This window comes from Takifugu flavidus, chromosome 4 (assembly GCF_003711565.1).
Source record: "Takifugu flavidus isolate HTHZ2018 chromosome 4, ASM371156v2, whole genome shotgun sequence".
Taxonomy (NCBI): Eukaryota; Metazoa; Chordata; class Actinopteri; order Tetraodontiformes; family Tetraodontidae; genus Takifugu; species Takifugu flavidus.
In genome coordinates, this window is record NC_079523.1 from 14,294,697 (window position 1) to 14,312,315 (window position 17,619).

General features: G+C 41.9%; 1 protein-coding gene and 1 long non-coding RNA gene across 10 annotated transcripts; one reads left to right on the forward strand and one right to left on the reverse strand.

Annotated features, from left to right (window-relative positions):
• The first annotated feature begins 1,507 nt into the window (after positions 1-1,507).
• Positions 1,508-6,921, forward strand: LOC130523767 (uncharacterized). Of its 9 annotated transcripts, none has more exons than XR_008949998.1 (6): positions 1,508-1,668; positions 2,001-2,091; positions 2,183-2,349; positions 3,789-5,584; positions 5,690-5,796; positions 6,152-6,921. It is a non-coding gene; the product is annotated as an uncharacterized LOC130523767 (long non-coding RNA). The 9 variants fall into 9 exon arrangements; XR_008950000.1 differs by having other exon boundaries at positions 2,001-2,085; XR_008950004.1 differs by lacking the exons at positions 1,508-1,668; positions 2,001-2,091; positions 2,183-2,349 and adding exons at positions 2,356-2,903; positions 2,981-3,049; positions 3,185-3,709.
• A 4,856-nt stretch (positions 6,922-11,777) lies between these two features.
• Positions 11,778-14,796, reverse strand: LOC130523984 (homeodomain-interacting protein kinase 1-like). Its single transcript, XM_057029645.1, has 9 exons — positions 14,170-14,796; positions 13,675-13,835; positions 13,356-13,550; positions 13,073-13,248; positions 12,855-12,975; positions 12,659-12,778; positions 12,377-12,463; positions 12,122-12,288; positions 11,778-11,883 (listed from the first exon to the last, which is right to left on the reverse strand). Exons 1-9 carry the CDS (start codon positions 14,189-14,191, stop codon positions 11,778-11,780), a joined length of 1,155 nt encoding a protein of 384 aa, XP_056885625.1. The 5' UTR covers positions 14,192-14,796.
• Positions 14,797-17,619: the final 2,823 nt, after the last annotated feature.

A 17,619-nucleotide genomic window follows, 5' to 3' on the forward strand; every position in this document is an offset into this window, starting at 1 on the left:
ACATCGCTCTGCTCGTTTCAATGACTTTCACAGCTGCTAAATGAACTAATTCAAGCTAAAGCTTCACAATCACATCATTCCGTGTCTCAGTGTAAAGAATTAACCGCTTCTGTGTTGTTTCCATTACATCGCTCTCGTGGTCCACGTTGCTAATATCTGGTCATTCTGCCGTGATTGATATTAACGCCGTCTGACATCAATAGCGTTTTATTTTAACATTTTTACCATCGTGCTGGTTAAGTTGTTAATTGCGGAGGCAAAGTAACCTAAACCATTGTCGGCATTAAGATCTGCATGTGACTCCAAATGGCTAATGCTAATAATCGGTATTGGCATGTGGCTGCTAATATTGGCTCATTCGAAAATCGATCCCATTTCTGTAATTCATCTGTCGATATCTCTGCATATGCTTCCATTTATGTGATTGGTTTATGCACACACAGTTTGTGAATGCCGTTAAAATGCGCTTTTCTGCAGATATAAAACGATTTCAGAGATTTTGCAGCTCTTGTTGGTAAGTATGCTGGAATAAAGGCCAGTAAAATCTGGGACCTGTTACTGTTTGAACATTCATTCTATGCTGACACATTTGCTTTGTGCAGATTTGCAGCTCCTGTTGACGTGGCTGGTCAGCGGCTGGAGCAGGGTTGGTATCTCTGTAGCTTTATTCATGGTTCAACACATTGTCCGAGGTCCAGCTGTCTCCAATCATTGATTGGTGGTGGTGTCCAGGGGTTTGTCATCGGCTTCTCTCCGGGCCTGAGTGCTGATGCCACCCTGCAGAACCTGCTCCGACAGGACGACCATCGTGTCTCAGCACGGATGGGTGAGAAGATTTTACATTGCTGTTTTAAAGCACTTCTTGTCTTTTGTCTTCATACACACAGTTCTATTGCACCTTTCTGATCTTTGACCTTTTGTAATTTCAGGGATCCCCTACTTCTCTGTTGTGGAGCACTTTCCTCTGCACCCCCGAGAAATTTGGGCCAGAGACGTATGTATCAAAAGTTCCGATCCTGACACAGCTGCTGTCGATTGCTGCAACCAGGTGCCAGGTTTGTAGGTTTGATTGGCATCGTAGATCAGGTCCCAATTCCAGCACTTGTATGCTATTTGTAAATAAGCTATCAGTATATAGATCCCAGGATTGGACGGCTCCATCTTGCCGTTATTACAAGGACACGGATAATGCTTCAATTGTGTGTTTGAGGTTTTCATGTTGACTAAATGGTTTCCCTCCATGGTGATTGTCTCTTTACAGTAAGTGCTGGTGACGTTCTACACAGCAGGAAGTCTGGGTTTGTTGTGCAGGAGATTATAGGTGAAGGAGCATTTGGTGAAGTAGCCAGGTGCCAAAACACAAATACAAAAGCGACTGTGGTGATCAAGTTCATCAAGGAATTCAAAAGTGGCCAAAGAGGAGTAAGGAAAAATAATTTACCCCTGGAAATCGTTCTTTCTGAAAATGGCAATAACCACTTCCTTGAAAACAATTGCTCTCTAGGCCATATTTTGGTCTCTTATCAGTCATGTTGATCCTTCACAGAAGGTGATATTGGAACGCATCCATTCCAGTCTCCGTGTGAATCATGCACACTTTGTGAAGCTCTTGGACCATTTTCACCACAACAGTCGGCTCTGTCTGGTGGATGAGATGCATCAGTTCAGGTGCCCTCCAAACCCATTCAATTACAATCATTGTTGAATGTTTATGTTCTAATCTTATTTCTAGATTATTCTATATTTTTATATATATAATAAAACATATATATTCTTGTTTTTATCTCTGCCTACATTCTAATCTTATTTGTATTTTATTTTTATTCTATTTCTATACTTTGTAAATACACCTGCTATTTGTGTCTATATTCTATAGTTCTATACCTTCATGTCTATGCTGCTATTACAATTCAATTTCCCTTCGGGAATGAATAAAGTAAATCTTTAATCTTAAACTGTTATGTTATAATGTCTGTGTATGGATTGTTTTTTTCTTTCAGTCACCAATGGAATATCAAGATGTTGTCTTCATAAAATCATATGATGTTCCCCAGTGTTTTAAAAGTTCTTTAAACGTTACCAATTGTTTTGGTAAGCACTCTTTTTTTTTTTAACCAGTTATAATTAATGTCATTGTTCCTGATTGATTATCTTTGTATTAAATCACTGATTCCAATGGCAGGCCAATCCAACAAATGACCAAAATGAAATGAAGGAGCGCAGGGCTCTTTATGACCTCCTGAAGAAGTTATTCCACTTTGATGAGCGTCAGAGAATCTCTCCTGAGAAAGCCCTGCAGCATGACTTTATAACAATGGGGCACCTGAGAACAGTGGAGAGCAAAGACTAGTGAGTGACATTATTTCTATTTGATATCAGTGAGGTTATAGGTTTTTGAAACATTTAAAGAGACATATCAAGCCACACAGCACAGCTAACTCCCACTACATAGCTGATTCTACTGAGAACTGTGTATCATTAATTAGATGTAATATTTGAGACATCAAATCCTTTAAGGGGAAAGTGTTCAAGGCAGAATCCAGTGAGACCTGTGGAAATTTACTGTAAATTTAATGTGTATCACAAGCTTCTCACTTACCCTTGTATCACTGGAACTGACTTATGCATGTGCTAAAAATGTGCGTAGGCATTTAATCACATTTCCTGGTACCACCGTGTGACTGGCTCAGGAGGGTCCAGAACTTATGGAGAAGATAATCACATCAGGTAATAAGATTGCGTCGCCAGTTTATCACATGATCATCTGAGCACTGTGGCTTTTCTGGTGACTTTTCAAGTTCAATTTCATTTAATACCATCTTTGTTCTTTTTGAGTTATTTATACTTTAACAGACAGGCAGAAAAACAGATGTTGGTGATGCAACAAGGAAACATGCTAAAAGGTCAATTTCATGATTTTTGCATGAAGGTCAATGTAAAGCCACAAAAACCAGTAAGATTTACCTTTTTTTTCTTTCAGTTTATAACTAGCAGATATGTTCCAACCAGTCTGTTAGTTGGATTACACTCTCAAATGTGGTGGACTCATGTAAGTGTTGAATTCCCCCTCCACCAGTGGGGGGGGTTGATGGGTGCTGAAATCTTTGTGTCACTTAACATTCTAATCCTGCAAAAGATCCGGTTTGAACAACAGAGGTTCACTAAAACATTTGATCTGTAAAAGCTGTTGCAGGATTCTACTGACTGAATGAGGAGAAAATATTTAAAAAGGTGAAAATTTAAAAAGGTGAGCAGCCCCAGTAAGGACTAATGCACTCCAAAATTAGCCCAGGTGCAGGGTTGCTATAGCAACAAGGTAGAAACATACACGAGAGCAGAAATTAGCAGAAGGGAGTATTATTGTAGCGGAGGGGAGTATTATTGTAGCGGAGGGGAGTATTATTGTAGCGGAGGGGAGTAGTATTGTAGCGGAGGGGACTATTATTGTAGCGGAGGGGACTATTGTAGCAGAGGAGAGTATTGTAGCGGAGGAGAGCATTATCGTAGCAGAGGAGAGTATCGTAGCAGAGGTTGTAGCAAACGATTCAACAGCTGAGCAAACTGAAACATTAAAATGGCCATAAACAGGATGTCAAACAACATGGATGACCCCTCTGCATTTTTAGAGGAGCCCGACCTCAGGATAGGAACTTTCCTTTCAGAGTCCCTCCAGGTGATGGACTTGCTGGGGGAGGGTGCATCTGGTCATGTGAGCAAATGCTTCAGTACTAAAACTTGTGAGATGGAGGCTGTGAAGATTATTAAGAAGTTTCCTGGTCTTCCTGTAGAGAAAAATGAGCTGGTCATCCTTGAAGAGCTGCGGAGTTTGGATCCGGACACCTCCAATATCCTAAAGTGGAAGGAGAGCTTCACATAGCAGGATCACATGTGCATGAGTTCTGAGCTTCTGGATCAGGACCTGCACAACTATGTCAAGGCCAGAGGAGAAGGCCTCCTCATTCCAGAGTTGAAATCAGTCATTCGGCAGGTGGCAACGGCCCTGCAGCATCTGCGCTCCTTCAAGATTGTTCATGCTGACATCAGGCCTGAAAATATCATGATTGTGGACCGGAGACAACAGCCAATCAGAGTTCGTCTCCTTAACTTTGGCCTGGCATTTCAAAGTGGAGACGGTCCTTGTTTTCAAGCTACAGGATACAGAGCTCCAGGCTGGGCATCCACCCCCCCACAGAAGCAATAGATATATGGTCTACTGGTGCAACACCTGTGGAAGTCGCTACAGCGTCCACCATTTTATTAAAGGAAGAGGAATCCGATGAGCTGAGCCAAATCATCCAGTGTCACGGCCAGCCGTCAGATGAGATTCTGGACCGGGGGAAGGACACTGCATCTTACTTCTGCGAGCAAGTCGACGGTGAACATCGCTGGAGGTTCAAGACACCAAGCGAATATGAGGAAGAAACAGGTCTCCAGGCCCAGACATTCACCAGCATCAGACTGGAGGATGCACCAGTGATCATGGCTCATGGAGACCCGGAGGACAAAAACCTGTTTGCGGACCTGCTTAAAAGGATGATGCAGCTTGACCAGGATGAAGGCATCACACCGCTGGAGGTCCTGCAGCATCCTTTTCTCAATGAGAGCTCCCCTCAGGGTCCACTGGAGAACAATGCTGTCAGCCTCCCAGGCCCTGATGAGCACTGGAGGGATGTAAGTTTGGAGTCTTCTTCAAGGCAGCCAGGAGCACAGGAGGGGGACGCCTGTGTAATTGAATTTCCCAGTGACTTGGCTATCGATGTCCAGTTGGAAACCAGCTCCACACACAGTGGTTACGGCGACTGTGAGGGAAACATGAACTCAATTTCAGTTTGTTTGGATGTGGAATCAGAGGGGAGCACTGACAACAACCAGCCTGACCTCCGCTCAGAGAAGTGTGGCCTTTTTGGCCGACTGGTCAGACTGTTGAGGAACATCTTCCATTGCTTCTTCTGAAATACGTCGATGTGTATATGTCTCATTGTGTTTCTACTCTGGTGAATAAAAAATAAAATATGATATGATTGTCAGCTATTGTCCTAAATTTGAGAAAAGATATTCATGAAGCACACACACAAGTTCCTATGTGTAGGAGTTGATAGACATAATACATTAGCCAGCTACCCCATCATACGGTGGCCGAGAGGTGCAAAACACTTTTACAAGCGGCTGAAACCAATTTACAAATAACTTTTTCTACGGGAAAGGGAATTACCGACCCTTTGTTGGGCCAATGGATGCGTTCCGTCGGTGCAGTTGGTAATTCCCTTTCCGGTTGAAAAAGGAGCCAGCCGGGAGGTGCAAAACATTTTACAAGCGGCCAAAACAATTTACAAGTTACCTTTTCAGCCGGAAAGGGAATCACCAACTGTATCAACAGTTGAACCGGAAGCGGATAAGGAGTTCATGGTGACGCGGGATGGACGGCAGGCAAGTGGCCTTTTGCCCGTTTTGTGGAAAAATTTGAGCAGATTGACGCCGTTTCGTGTTGCCTGTGGTCGTTCTTTGGCGTTTTTAAATGCCGCAGCCCAGACGGAAGGACCAGCCGCACAGGGGATATCTCAACAGCTGGATAATGCTAAGCAAAGTAAGTGTAGCATAGCCGTCGCTATCTGAAGTACGTACAACTTGAATCAGCTGTACCACTGGTTAGCAGCTGCAACTTTCTGTAAATTTGGCTTTAATTTCCCAGCATAGAAGAAGTTCCTGGAGTACAGAAATTCCAAATCCAAGGAGCGTCAGTCTTATAACTAGGGGCCAAGAGGAAGACTTCGGGCTAAAGAGCGAAAACACGTCCAGGTCTGTTGTACTGGCTGTATTAGCTTATCACTCAACTGTCTGACTCGGGGTAACTCAAAAATAGATCTATGTAAGAGAACTTATATATTTGAGACAGGAATCTGCATAGATTTTAAAGCATGTAGCACTCGTGCAAGATGAGACGCTTTGCTGAAGCACCTGGGCACGACAGTGCAACTACTGTATCTGGAGGGTAGTTTCCAGTCATGTTCGGCTAACTATGGAACTGTTGACGTAAATTAGAACATGTTCCCTCCATGTTCTCCATAATTAATGGGAAACACTGGTGTATGTATAATCTTTTGTGTTACTTTGTATAGTACATGAAATTAACCGTACCTTTTTCATTTTTTAGATAAACATTGGAATGATGGTGCCAAATGGGACTACTCTAAAACCTCTAAGAGGGAGAACACTCCCGTTATTTGTAGACCCAGAAGTAGAAGCACCTGATATCCTGAAACAGGCCGTCCAGAAGATGAGGACATTTAACCGGGACACTCCAGAAGGAACTTATGTCCTTTTGTATCCAGACCACATCCAGAAGGCGAGGCTGCTGTGTCTGTAGAAGACATTTTGATGTTTACAACAGGGCTGACATCACTTCCTCCTTCTGGGTTGGAACCGTTGCCACGAATAGAGTTCCTGGATGACTCTCCATTCCCAATGGCAAATACATGTTCAAATGTGTTGAAATGACCACTCCTGGAGTCATACAGTGTGTTTAAGACACAAATGGACTTTGGAATTCAAAATAGTCCAGGATTTGGCTGTTTATAAGCCATATTGGATGACCCCTGGAGCTTGGACTCTAAAATGTTTATTGTTATGCCGTTGGTGCACCTAAAGGTGCAGTTGCAAGTGTTTTTCCTTGATGTTAAAGTAAGAGGCTGTTTTGTTTTTTTGGAGGCGGGGGGGCAGTTTTAGATCCATCATTCTGAAACTGTTCTGTTCATGAAACACTAGTAGTTCAGGATTGTATCTATTAAAAAAAGGAAATCCATGCTCATTACTAAGCATTATGTTTATTCATATTTCCCACTTTAAAATAATGATGCTGCGGGTGACAAATGAAGACACTTTGTGTACAAGTTACACCTTTCTAATAAATGTATTTTCAACTCATAGCTGAGTAATTTCTTTTAGTTTCAGATACAGCTCAGTTGCAGACTGCCAGTACTCTGCCTTCTGTAAATGATTGCTCTGCATGGCCAAGTCCAGGTACTCCTGCATGTTTGCATCCCCACATGGAGCTCTTGTCAGGGGAGCCTCAGGAAAAGCATCCAGTTGAGTCTGTTCAATTTGAAATCCACAGTCTCTGGAGTCAACCTATGTTACACAGAAGATATTATTACATTTATTTGAAAAACCAAATAAATGCAGACAATCTACCATCAAATATTACCGGTGTGGTAAGTAGTAGAGCTCATTGGGCACTCCTCCTGGACATGATGCTGTTTTGGAGGGCCGGATCCTGTGACTGTTCCAGAATCCAACACACTCATCCAAGTCCTTCTGAACAACATCACCAAAGCAGTATCTCAGTAGACGCTGATGCTCATGACTCCCGTTGAAGTATCCGGCGTCTCTAAGGTCTGCAAATAGCTCCATCCAGAACTGACTCCTATGGAAATTGGTAAAATAAATGATAATTTTAAGCATATACATATGTATAAGTGAATGAATGAATGTGGACCACCAGGACTCAAGCTGATGTGCACACTGTAAACTTGACATCATGTCCACGATTATATCGTAAGAGTGGCCCTCATGAAAGTACTTTATGCACTGCTGAAGCAGGTCTGGTCCGTCCCCTGACGTCCCCTGTGCGGCTGGTCCTTCCATCTGGGCTTCGGCATCTAAAAACGCCAAAGACCGACCACAGAAACCACAAAACGGCGTCAATCTGCTCAAATGTTCGCCACAAAACGGGCAAAAGGCCACTTGCCTACCATCCATCCTGCATCACCATGAACTCCTTATCCGCTTCAACAGTTGATACAGTTGGTGATTCCCTTTCCGGCTGAAAAGGTAACTTGTAAATTTGTTTTGGCCACTTGTAAAAATGTTTTGCACCTCCTGGCTGGCTCCTTTTTCAACCGTAATGGGAATTACCAGCTGCACCGACGGAACGCATCCATTGGCCCAACTGTACCAAGGGTCGGTAATTCCCTTTCCGTTAAAAAAATGTTATTTGTAAATTTGTTTCAGCCGCTTGTAAAAGTGTTTCGTCATTTGTAAATTTGTTTCAGCGACTTGTAAAAGTGTTTTGTGCATTTGTAAATTTGTTTCAGCGACTTGTAAAAGTGTTTTGTCATTTGTAAATTTGTTTCAGCCGCTTGTAAAAGTGTTTCGTCATTTGTAAATTTGTTTCATCAGCCGCTTGTAAAAGTGTTTCGTCATTTGTAAATTTGTTTCAGCCGCTTGTAAAAGTGTTTTGTCATTTGTAATTTGTTTCAGCGACTTGTAAAAGTGTTTCGTCATTTGTAAATTTGTTTCAGCCACTTGTAAAAGTGTTTCGTCATTTGTAAATTTGTTTCAGCTGCTTGTAAAAGTGTTTCGTCATTTGTAAATTTGTTTCAGTGACTTGTAAAAGTGTTTTGTCATTTGTAAATTTGTTTCAGCTGCTTGTAAAAGTGTTTCGTCATTTGTAAATTTGTTTCAGCTGCTTGTAAAACTGTTTCGTCATTTGTAAATTTGTTTCAGCGACTTGTAAAAGTGTTTCGTCATTTGTAAATTTGTTTCAGCGACTTGTAAAAGTGTTTTGTCATTTGTAAATTTGTTTCAGCCGCTTGTAAAAGTGTTTCGTCATTTGTAAATTTGTTGTTGTTTCAGCCGCTTGTAAAAGTGTTTCGTCATTTGTAAATTTGTTTCAGCCGCTTGTAAAAGTGTTTCGTCATTTGTAAATTTGTTTCAGCGACTTGTAAAAGTGTTTCGTCATTTGTAAATTTGTTTCAGCCACTTGTAAAAGTGTTTCGTCATTTGTAAATTTGTTTCAGCTGCTTGTAAAAGTGTTTCGTCATTTGTAAATTTGTTTCAGTGACTTGTAAGTGTTTCGTCATTTGTAAATTTGTTTCAGTGACTTGTAAAAGTGTTTCGTCATTTGTAAAAATTTTTCTGCTGCTTGTAAAAGTGTTTCGTCATTTGTAAATTTGTTTCAGCTGCTTGTAAAACTGTTTTGTCATTTGTAAATTTGTTTCAGCGACTTGTAAAAGTGTTTTGTCATTTGTAAATTTGTTTCAGCGACTTGTAAAAGTGTTTCGTCATTTGTAAATTTGTTTCAGCCACTTGTAAAAGTGTTTCGTCATTTGTAAATTTGTTTCAGCGACTTGTAAAATTGTTTCGTCATTTGTAAATTTGTTTCAGCCACTTGTAAAAGTGTTTTGTCATTTGTAAATTTGTTTCAGCAGCTTGTAAAAGTGTTTTGCACCTCTCTGCCACTCTACTGTAGTAGAGCGATGTAGAAGATTTGTACTTACATGAAGCGCCAAATGGAGTGAAGCGCGAGGGAGGGACTGGATCAATTGAAATGGCGGTGGGTTTACGTACAATGGGAAATTCGAAAGCTGCCATTTGAAATCGTGTTATTTTCCCGATGAATGTGACGCACACAGGCAGCCCCTCCCACACCCACTGGCTGGAGCTGCTCCACCCCTCCCCCCACACAGATTCGCGATCAGAACCACCCGTTTTGGACTGCTTAGCGCCGTCCAATTCTATGGAATCTGGGCACGTTAGAACCATAAGACTTTGAAATATAACCATTTCGAGCTTCATAACTTTAGCTTACCCGGTGAATACTTTAGCTTATCCCATATCTTCTTTAATAATTCAAGCACAGACAGCACACCCACAAGTCCTTACACTCACACACTATTCAACACAGTTGACTTCCATGCAGCTACAGAATACACTCTTTATATGCCTGCAGACTTTGGCAAACCATTTAGAGACTTTTACCCTAAACACGCCTTTCTTTTTAGAAGGTGATTTGCTGCTGTTTTCAGACGTGGTGGCATCAGAGTACCGTATTTTCACAACCATAAGGCGCGCCGTATTATAGGGCGCACCTTCAATTAACAGCCTATTTTAGAAATATTTTCATACACAGGGCGCACCGTGTTATAAGGCGCATAGCATAGAAACTGCGTAGTGCCTGTGGTTTCATGACGCGTTCACTAGATCGAGCTGCGCTAAAAGGAATGTCAATAAAACAGCCAGATAAGTCAGTCAAACTTTATTAATAGAATACAAACCGTCGTTCTCACAACTCTATTCACTCCCAAAACGAATAACAGCTGTTTTATTATTTTTCCCGAGTGACGTAGTGTTTTCGCGTAACACAGTTCGTTTAATAACAGCGAGTTATAACAGTTGCAACATTTTTATCACAAGTGGATAGTGGAGTTTAATAAATCTTCGATTTAGTGCAACATTTTTATCACGTAGTGGAACACGTAAAATAATTAGTCTGATACTGTTGCGGTAAATCAAACGTTAGTGCAAACACAATATACGGTAACTCGAACTCTCGAAGTAGTGCAAAGCGATAGCAATATAACAACGTTGTTCAAACGGTAATGTCCATATTCACAGTATGACCAGCCTTGTTAAGTTGTAAACACACAAAAGAAACACATAAAGCTCACTTTATCAGTTCATTCCTCATCCAGGAATCCCTCGAATACTTCTTCTTCGGTGTCCGAATTGAACAGTTGTGCGAATACGGCGTCCAACATGGCCGGCTCCGTCTCGTCAAAGTCGTCATCAGGGTCGGTGTCGCTGGTGTTGTCTGGCATTTCAGTGACAATCCCTGCCTTCCTGAAAGCTCGGACCACGGTCGATGCCCAGGCGTTTACGATCCACTGGCAGATAGTGACGTATGACGCTCGGTGCTGTCTCCCCGTCTTGGTGAACGTTCGCCGTTCGTCATCCACCGGTCCCACGCAGTTCGCAGTCTAGTTTTGAATGCCCCGTTGACACCAATATCTAGCGGCTGCAGTTCCTTTGTTAATCCACTTCTTGCTTTGTTTCCTCGGAAGCTCCGTTGAGTCTTCTTTACCTGGCGCAGGTCGTCTTGTTGCTTCCTCCACTTCCGCACCATTGATTCGTTCACGTTAAATTCTCTTGCCGCTGCTCTATTTCCGTGTTCAACTGCGTGACTGATAGCCTTCAGTTTGAACTCTGCGTCATAAGCGCGTCTCTTGCAAGGAGCCATTTTGGGGTCTTTACAGACAGAAATGGTTTGGGACTGAATTTACTGCTGTTACCTCGGCCACGCCTACTGACTACGGTAGCCGCGATTAACCAATATTACCGTAATCCATACAAAAGGCGCTCCGGGTTAAAAGGCGCACCGTAGATTTTTTAGAAAATTCTAGGCTTTTAGGTGCGCCTTATAGTCGTGAAAATACGGTAGTCACTACTGGAGACACCCTCTGATGAATAGCTGTCAGCTTCAGAGGATGCACCATCAGAAGTTCCATTACTGGAGACTGTTTCTTCCTCACATAGTGAGGTAGCATTGTCTACTGAGGTATCTACACAAGAAGTATCACTAGTAGAATCTTCAGAGGACTCTTGTTGCGAGGACTCTATGTATTCCACTGGGCTCTCCGTGGATTTAGTATCGCTGATTTCCTTCTGTGAGGACTCACTCTCTTCTTCCACTTGGGACTCCGTATGTTTGGCCTTATTGGCCTCCCCTTCAGTGGACTTCCTGTTAAGAGCAAGGCACAGAAGCTCCTCTGAGAAATTAATGTCTTTTTCTGGTAAGGTCCCGATGATTTCTTTTTGTGAGGGCTCACAGTCTATTTCCTCTAGAGATTGAGTGAATTTTCCCTTCAAGGACATGATGGTTTCTGCCTCAGAGGACTCGCTGGATTCTGCCTTGAACACTTTTCCTTTAAAGGATTTGATGTCTCCTTTGATGGGCTTCTTTTCCTTCTCCAAAGTCTTTGCCTCTTTCTGTGAATAGCTTCTTATTTCTGACTTAAATGAGTTATTTTTGTTTCTCTCTTCTCATTTGAGTTATCAGCTGAAACCTCTGTGAACGCCAAACTGTTCATTTTTTCACACATTTTCAAGCTGCAAAAAACACATTGTGTAAATTAAAAAAATGTAAAATAACAAAATATGCTTAATTTTAATGCTAATGACCAGAAGGCTTTAACTGGTACAAATATTACATCTAATTAATGATACACAGTACTCAGTAGAATCAGCTATGTAGTGGGAGTTAGCTGTGCTGTGTGGCTTGATATGTCTCTAAATGTTTCAAAAACCTCTAACCTCACTGATATCAAATAGAAATAATGTCACTCACTAGTCTTTGCTCTCCACTGTTCTCAGGTGCCCCATTGTTATAAAGTCATGCTGCAGGGCTTTCTCAGGAGAGATTCTCTGACGCTCATCAAAGTGGAATAACTTCTTCAGGAGATCATAAAGAGCCCTGCGCTCCTTCATTTCATTTTGGTCATTTGTTGGATTGGCCTGCCATTGGAATCAGTGATTTAATACAAAGATAATCAATCAGGAACAATGACATTAATTATAACTGGTTAAAAAAAAGAGTGCTTACCGAAAACAATTGTGTTAGAGAATATCTAAAAGACTGAGGAACGTCATTGAAGTTCTTTAAGTTAGCTGGACCATATTCAACTGGTGTCTGAAAGAACAAAGCCAACAGTTAGTGAACATCCACTTTTCCTGCCCTCCCAGCATTTCAGCAGATAGGAATTTGAGATGTTGAGGCCCAAATTCAAATATCCTTGGACACTTGGAAATAGTATGAGTGAGTAACATATTTATGTTAGCAGTGGTGGATAAGATCAGGATCAAAGTGCAGAGAACATGTGCTCACCTTTAATCTCCATGAATAACCAGAATGGTTTGCCACCTTTACAAAATATCTGCTGGTGTATCTCCCAGCATTTAATATGTAGTTTGGGGGCATACCCAGTAGATCTATCATGTGTCTCATCTGTAAACCAAACATTCACAGTTGTTAAGAGGACATGCTCTCATTGCCTATAGATATTTTTGTCAAGTATACTTGCATTTTGATATGATGAGCAATTGCGGATGGTTTGAGGGTTGAATAAAAACAAAAGGATTTGGCCGACTCCCCAAATATCAAGTGGATACGAGAAGGGGAGACCGAGCATAATTTCTGGAGCCCTAAAAACACAAGTCAAAATCAAAAAAATGTTATATGTAAAAAATAAAAGAAAAAAAGATAACTTAATAATAATATTATTACTGCAGGACAAATAACCTCAGTCCAGTTGCCTGCATGATGGTCCCTGTCTTGGCCTCATGGGTCCGAAGTGCCAGTCCAAAGTCTATTAGTTTAATTTTTAATCCTCTTTGGTCCACTAACATGATGTTGTCTGGTTTTAAGTCGGTGTGCAGGATTCCAAGTTTCTTGAGGTCTGATAGAGCCAGAAACAGCTGGAAGAAAATTAAAACTTTTTCAAATTAAAAGTAGGATGCTCTGTGATCAATTTATGCAAGTTGTAGAATATTATCACAGAAAGGTTTGCTAAATAATAGTTTACCTGCTTTGCAATTGGTCGAATTTTAGACACACACAGTGGTTTGCCTTTTCTTAATTGAAGAACATTAAAGAAGTCCATGCTCAGCATCTCATACACCAGACAGAGCCGACTGTTGTGGTGAAAATGGTCCAAGAGCTTCACAAAGTGTGCATGATTCACACGGAGACTGGAATGGATGCGTTCCAATATCATTTTCTGTGAAGGATCAACATGACTGATAAGAGACCAAAATATGGGCTAGAGAGCAATTGTTTTCAAGGAAGTGGTTATTGCCATTTTCAGAAAGAACGATTTCCAGGGGTAAATTATTTTTCCTTACTTCTCTTTGGCCACTTTTGAATTCCTTGATGAACTTGATCGCCACAGTCGCTTTTGTATTTATGTTTTGGCACCTGGCTACTTCACCAAATGCTCCTTCACCTATAATCTCCTGCACAACAAACCCAGACTTCCTGCTGTGTAGAACATCACCAGCACTTACTGTAAAGAGACAATCACCATGGAGGGAAACCATTTAGTCAACATGAAAACCTCAAACACACAACTGAAGCATTATCCGTGTCCTTGTAATAACGGCAAGATGGAGCCGTCCAATCCTGGGATCTATATACTGATAGCTTATTTACAAATAGCATACAAGTGCTGGAATTGGGACCTGATCTACGATGCCAATCAAACCTCCAAAACTTAACGTGTATGGTACAGTACAATATTCCTGTTGGGAAAATCAGCAGTGACTCTGCTGCTGTGCCAACTGTGTCATGTGACCTCCTAAAGACAGGTTTTACATTATAAATACAGCTTGAAGTCTTACCTTTATTTATTGTTGATGGCATTATTTCTGAAATGAAAATTCAATTTGGTGAATATGTTGGTAATTGTAACAATTTATTAGTAATGTTGTAATCTCGTCAAGAAGATGCCGTCACAATGGGGCAGCTGGAGTACTGCCGTGGCTGGGGTACCACCAAAAAGGGAAGGAGGCAGGACCAAATCTACCACTAGACAATAACTACCACATCAAATTGCCATGCCATCAAAATGTCAGGTTGTTGCATTTACGATCATTTGAACAGGTCAAATTTTGTTAAGGAAAGTTTTTAAATTACGTAAACATCGAGAGCAGTCATGCTAAGATAGCTTCTCAAGCCTCCACTAGCCACCATACTTTTATTGCCTCACTGTACATGCAAGTTTTTGGTACAGTATTGGGTGTTACCTCAGTCAGATCCAATCTAATGTTCTTAAAAAGGTCTGTTATTGTTGCATTAATAGATTTTAGTTCACTTACTTTATTCAGCAGATCCATATACTTTTGTGTAGATATATATAAAATTATACTGTTTACAGTGACTGTCTGAGTTTGATGTGAAGGGTTGCCTTTTATCTTCAAAGTATAAGTGATATTAAAGTAATGGGGTATCCCCATCCTAAACAGCTAGTCAAGAAACTACCATCACAACCAAAGCTGAGGCTTGTCCTCTGTCAATGGACTTAATTACACCAGTAAAAAAAATTAGGAATGCCAAGGCTAAGGGCTCATGGACGAACTTTTTGGTGGGTACCAGACTGAATGAATTTTAAGTCTTCAAGAGAATACTTTTATTTCACAGGTTGCTTGATAGGACTAGATGTTACAAGCTCTAAAAAAATTGACTGAGCACTTGCCTTGAGTGAGTTGTGGTAGATGAGGACCACATAGCAATGTTTTTGCCCATGCAGCACATCTTCAGTTGTACACCCAAGCTCCAGTGGCTGCTTTGGCCATTTATCTCAAGACAGACTTACCTAGGGCAGGTTTACCACAGGCTGAGCTCATTTGGGTGTGAATAAGTGGTCAGTTGCTCCCCATGCTTCACAGGCCCGGCCAGAGACTGTACTTATTTTGTCACTGCCTGCTCTTCTGCTCTCGTGCTGAGGTGGAAAATTCCACTCACTCTGCCACGCCCCTCCTCCACACCCATTTGATCAGCTTTCATCATTTTCACTTGTTGCACCCTCTTAGGCCTATTTAAGCCACTGCTGGACATCCATGCCTTGCCAGATTGTTATTGCTCCATGTCTGACTTCCCAGCAGTTTGATTGGCCTTATTGGTTTTGACCCTGCCTGCCTTGGAATTTTCTTCTCTATCGATCAAATCAAATCAATCTTTATTTATATAGCGTCTTATACAATCAAAATTGTTTCAAGGCGCTTTCCAGAATCCCAGGGCCTGACCCCAGACAAGCAACAGTGGCAAGGAAAAACTCCCCTTTAACAGGAAGAAACCTTGAGCAGGACCAGGCTCATGTAGGGGGACCCTCCTGCTGATGGACAGCTGGGTATAGAGAGAGTAGAGGAGAGGAGAGGAGAGGAGAGGAGAGGAGAGGAGAGGAGAGGAGAGGAGAGAGGAGGGAGAGGAGAGGGGAGAAACACACACAAAAATACACTATACAATGGGTCAGCGGGCCGGGGTCATCATGCAGCCCGAAGCAGCGATACCTGTAAATGAATAGAGAGGGGGGGGTGGGGGGGGGGTGGAGGGTGGGGTGGGCCAGAAAAACTACACAGGAATCATCATAACTAGTCTGCTTGATGAGGAGGAGGAAAGGAGAGGAAAGGAGGTGTCTAGTGCTGTCCCTTTAATCCCAATCACATGTCCCAGTCTCTGTAACAGGATGCTGTGATCAACTGGATCAAAAGCAGCACTGAGGTCCAGCAGAACCAGCATAGAGACCAGTCCATGATCTGAAGCTATGAGAAGATCATTAGTAACTTTAAGAAGTGCTGTTTCTGTGCTGTGGTGAGCTCTAAAGCCTGACTGAAACATCTCAAACAGGCTGTTCCTCTGCAGGTGCTCCAGTAACTGAGTCACCACCACCTTCTCTAGAACTTTAGAGATAAAAGGAAGGTTGGATATCGGCCTATAATTTGCTAACACATCAGGATCCAGTGATGTTTTTTAAGCAACGGCTTAATCACTGCCACCTTGTAGGACCGGGGTCCATAACCTGTCACTAAAGAACCATTGATCTGGTCCAGGATAGAACTGCCTATCAATGGTAAAACATCCTTCAACAGGTGTGTTGGGATGGGATCTAAAAGACACGTGGTGGTCTTGGATTTCTGAATTAGCGATGACGCCTCAGAAAAATATATAGGGCTGAAGGAGTTTAAGGGCTCGTTGGAGACCCTGTATTTCCCACAGTCGGCACATCTGGTGATGGTCCAGTTGTAGGGATGGCCTGGTTAGCTTTCTCTCTGATAGCTAGAACTTTATCAGTGAAGAAGCTCATGAAGTCTTCACCACTAAGGGAAGAAGGGATACGTGGATCTAAAACACTGTGACTCTTGGTTAATTTGGCCACAGTGCTGAAGAGAAACCTGGGGTTGCTCTTATTTTCCTCAATTAAAGAAGAAAAATAAGCTGTTCTAGCCTTGCGAAGGGCCTTTTTGTAAACTAATAGACAGTCTTTCCAGGCTACATGATAGCTGTCTATTTTACAGGAATGCCACTTCCTTTCCAGTCTTCGCACTTGAGGGTCCTGATATGTGAATTATACCAGGGGGCACACCTCCTCTGATTTACTATTTTCTTTTTCAGGGGGGCAACAGAATCAAGCGTGATTCTCAGTGAGGTTGCTGCACCTTCAGCAATAGAGTCAACCTCAGCAGGGCTAAGATTATAATGATTGATCCCTGGGGAAACACACGGTGGTCCTGGGATCAGCACAGGGATCACTTCCTTAAACTTAGCTACAGCATTATCTGAGAGACATCTGCTAAAGTCAGACTGTGCTCTGAGCATAGAAGAATCCTTAATCATAAATGTGAAAGTGATCAATGAATGATCTGACAGGAGGGGGTTCTGAGGGAACACTGACACATGTTCTACCTCAACACCATAAGTCAGGACTAGATCTAGGGTGTGGTTAAAGCTGTGAGTTGGTTGGTTTATCTGCTGGAGGAAACCAACTGACTCAAGTAATGAAATGAAGCCATTTCTAAAGCTGTCATTTACAACATCTACATGGATATTAAAGTCTCCAATGATAATGACTTTGTCTGTTCTAAGGACCAAGTCAGATAAGAAATCAGAGAACTCAGACAGGACCTTTAAATATACATTCACTTCAGTTTGAGAGGCTTGGCGGAGCACCTATAGCCAATAAGGTTTGATCTGTTTTGCGTCACTGTTCCCACACCTGGATGCTGAGATGATTTGGGCAGAATAATGTCAAATTAAAGGTCAAACGGCTTTTAAACAGATCTGTGATGGCTGAA